At 41.5% G+C, this 4,255-nt stretch overlaps 1 protein-coding gene across 1 annotated transcript; it reads left to right on the top strand.

The window, feature by feature from the left end:
• Nucleotides 1-950: 950 nt before the first annotated feature.
• Nucleotides 951-1,945, top strand: LOC131691686 (serine protease inhibitor dipetalogastin-like). Its single transcript, XM_058978265.1, has one exon. The coding sequence runs from the start codon at nt 958-960 to the stop codon at nt 1,666-1,668; it is 711 nt and encodes a 236-aa protein (XP_058834248.1). The 5' UTR covers nt 951-957; the 3' UTR covers nt 1,669-1,945.
• Nucleotides 1,946-4,255: the final 2,310 nt, after the last annotated feature.

Raw genomic sequence — 4,255 nt, 5'->3', positions numbered from 1 at the left:
CCCACGAAACATGTTTCAGGGGGCGAAGTGGAAAAATACCAATGTTGACGCCGATGGCGGCCCAACCTACGTGCTTTTCGCTCGACTGGCTGAAACCCTAGAAGCAACTTGTAAGAAAAATAAAACTCCTAGATGGGTAAAATTTTACAGTGTTAAAAGTAATGCCGCTGACGATGGTGGTGGTGGTGAAATGTATATCCCTCAGGATAATGAGTTTCTATAGCAACTCTTTCCTAGCGGCCTCCACGCCGGTTTGTGCCTTGCTAACTGTTTAGTACTTTCCTTGGAGCTCTTTTCTATGGCTGCTTTGCATAGCGGCAGGCTGCTTGGATTGTTTAGCAGAGAAAGGGGAAAATACACAAAGCACGGGAGCTTCCAGGCCAGCACCAACATAGGGAAGAGGATGTGCAGGTATCAGGTGAAGGATTAGGCATGTTCGCGGAAGTTGTAGAGCTCAGGTTACATTTCGCGGCCGGTTATCAATTTCACTTTTTTGAAGCTCATTTTAACTGCCTTGGGGACCATTCATAAATTACGTAGTAAGATTGGACGTTACGTAACATGTAACTGTAGATTTTTTTGAAGAATTTGTTACGTAATAGGGGAGGGGGGTATAGAGAAATTTTTGACAATTTGTTATATGAGGTGGAGGGACTAAATTTTGGGCAATTTTTGCGTTACGTAATTTATGAGTGGTCTCTTAGCTTTTGTAACCAACCTAAATAATTGGAAATAATAAAAAAAGTCATTCAAGCTACTTAATTATTTTTTATGAAACTGGAAACAGATCTCAACAGACCAAGCGGTTATCTATTAACACATTTCTCAATCCATATGTGCCACGAAAAGATTGCAAATAACCAACTGTTCATTAAAATTACAAAAACAACCACGTCGCCCATAAAACGAGTAGCGCGAAGCGGGATACTTCAGTGTAGTTCTGTCCGGCTTAGTAGAATGCATTTGTTTCAATTACTCGCCATCGCCGTGTATTTTTCCTTGGTTGGTCTATCCCGTGCAACATATACGGTATATCCGCCGGAATACGACCTCACGGACGAGCAGGTGAAGACCTTTATCGGTTGCATTGCCCAGACCATGGACGAAAAAGATCCCAAAAGCCGGTATGATCCAGTTTGTGCTACCGATGGTTTCAGCTACTACAACCAATACTTGCTCGGATGCCTGACAGAGCTCGTTCCGTCGGTTCAATTTTCCTTCTTCGGCCGCTGCCCGAATGAGCCGATCTTTAGGCCGATGGAATCCATCCGCGATTGGTGGCTTATGCCGGAAGGCAATCGCAGAAAGTCCCAATCTTGCATGAGTCAGTGCGAGAAGTTATTCAAGCCGGTCTGCGGTACGGACAAGAAATCATACAGCAGTGATTGCGTTCTGGGCTGTGTCACGGAAATAGCGCCGCACATTACCAAATCCTACGAAGGTTTCTGCACGCAGGATATGGTGGTCCAACAGAAATGTCCACCAATACTGCAACCGTTCTGCGGTACGGATGGTGTTACGTACCTGAATCTGTGTCATCTGCGCTACGCTGCCGCAATGCTTCCGGGGTTAAAGGAAGCTCACCTGGGCGATTGCGTGCGACGGTTGGATGTCATCCAGAAAGGGTTCGATCTGCAGACTAATCTGAAATCGGAAAAGCACGGTTGATGCGGCGGCGGAGGCTGCGTGAAGTGATTTTTGTTGCTTTGATCTAGATTATTCTTAAGGTTCTTTGTCGTCACAGGTAGCTCCACTATTTTCGTTCATTAATACTGTTTACATTTTTTGACGTAGATTCGGTTCACTCGAATTTGCGCGTAAACAATGTTGGCGATCTGTAGCAAATGATGAGCAGTAGAGCTCATTCGTGACGTCATGGTAGAGCTTTCCATACAACCATTTAAAATGTTTAATTAAAAGTGAATAAAATCCAGATGAAGTGACACCTTTTCTGGTTTTAATGTCCTTTGTGTATCTTTGACTGAATCAAAAAAGAATAGCTCACAAGTAGAAGTTTTACCCAAATTCAAAACAAGTTTGCTGCAATTATTTTTTATTTTCTCAAACATCAGTGCGAACTTATTCTGAATATGAATGAACTAGAATTAGGGTAATATCAGAAACAAAACAGTGAGTGTCACACGGCTTCTCGACAGTAGGTGCGTATGATGGCAAGTGGGAACTGAATATTTAACTGAACCCTCTAATTCTGATGAATACTTTTCATATTTTCTTGAAAAAATGGGTTAACTGGAATCACCCCTCTATTGGCCTACACCAGTAAAGCAAGTATTCGACAAAATTCTCGATCATAACTACATCAAATCTGATATTAATCTTCGGTGCATGTATTACAACGTGCACTGGCAAAACCCGTTAGTACTGATCATTTTTCAAAACAAAAATAGATGTAATAAGTAGGACTTTCGTGTTTCAACTTCGTCTCATCAGTAACTGACAGTCCGACATAATCGCCAGCTAGATACACAGTCTCGACGTCTTATTGATCCTTTCTACGCAAAATATATTCCCAGTTAGCCAAGTACCAATCATGAGCGTCGAAAGTCGACGTGAATGAAATCTCGACTTATCCCTTAAACCATACTTTAGTCGATATCTTAGCGATAATGATTCCTCTGCTAAAACTTTTAAAGATCTCCGAATACACTCGAAAAAACTTAACGACCTCCAATAAACGAAAATTGTGATACAGAGGACATACAGAATCAATCAGCTGTGCTTTGATGTATTTAGGCTCGTAACGTGCGGTTGGCCGGGTGGGCCTTCACCAAGGACGCCAGGGGGGAGGTGCTGAAATATTTATCTGATTTATAAAATAAATCAGAATAAGGGTGCCATTTCCACGTTTAAATTATTGCAAACTTTATCGTTCACTTTCTCAGTTTCGTAGAAACATAAATGGGTTACTACTTCCGTAACGCATTTCTCGCGGCATCACCAGATATAATTTGTGCAATTTCGGCTTTATTAAACATATTCGAACTAATTCTTGTACTTTATGAACAAAGCATACATCAAGCTGTTTCTTTTATGTATAATACATCATAATCCGCTCAACTATCATGTCGTAATCATAAAAATGTTGAGAAAAAAGCATGCTTTTTCGTTTGTTCCTCACGGGAAATAAGGTTAATTTTTAGCTAGATCGATGCTGTACCGTGAGACTTGAAGTTTCTTCGGTGTCTGTAGGAGTTTCGCAATATCGCAAAGTTCCCAGAGCCCAACCGGTTCTGCACTAAGATGAATCGCTGGTTGAAATATTGAGCCATTTTGGTATTCCTGGAAGCGCTGGAAACTCCTCGTTTGATCTCAAATTTCTAAGACCAGGTTTGCTTCGACTTCGTGTCAGTGCTACCTAGAGCTATTATATTTGTTAGCCTCTCAGGAAAAATAATTTATCTTTTACAAGGAATCTGCTCTACCTAAAGTTTTCAGGAGCAGTAACAGGTGTCAAGGGAATTGTCATAACAGTACTCTTCCGGAGTTGTTACTGGCGTGGCGTCTTTCATAACTTCAGATTCGCTATGCAATAGTCATCCTATGGCTTTCTACGGCAATGCAATGCCAGGTATTATTGCTACAACTGCTCAATTACTTAAAATTAGTGCAATGCACGATGCGCGGTACAAATAGCTGAGCAGACAGACGAACCTTGTCGAACAAGACGCAATGCAGTCCGACCAACGGTCACCCGATTCTAGTACGAAAGAACATACAATTTTCTCTCGTCATGTGTGATTGCTACTCAAAATCTACGCTCACTGGCGCAAGTGGTACTCGAAACACCAACCCCATGTTTCAGTAGATCCATGCGTGACAAACTCGAATCGATGACCACACCGTCGATCTTGACGTTGTTGGTAGGTATGTAGACGTGGTAATCTTTCACAAAATGCTTGTCGCCAGTAATGTCATTAGTTTGCTTCAGGATATCACAATTCTGAGCTAATCTCGGCAAATTTTCGAGATATCTGTCACGGCTGAAAATGTCTGTGTTAGTTTTTCGAAATCTTTATAATTATTAGGGGATTATCTTTAATACGAAAGAAGATCAGATATAATCCAACTGAGTTCAATGTGTATGATTTTTTAAGGACAGCCGGAGTCATTTGCAACCACCACAGTCTTGTGTTGCTGGTTGCACGATGTATTGGGTTACTGTTCTAGAGCTCAGTAACCTTAAGACATTATACACAAGAAAGTGCTTCTTGTTTCAGAAACACATACAGTGGTT

Source organism: Topomyia yanbarensis, chromosome 3, assembly GCF_030247195.1.
Source record: "Topomyia yanbarensis strain Yona2022 chromosome 3, ASM3024719v1, whole genome shotgun sequence".
Taxonomy (NCBI): Eukaryota; Metazoa; Arthropoda; class Insecta; order Diptera; family Culicidae; genus Topomyia; species Topomyia yanbarensis.
This window is presented reverse-complemented; position numbering and strand designations above follow the sequence as displayed.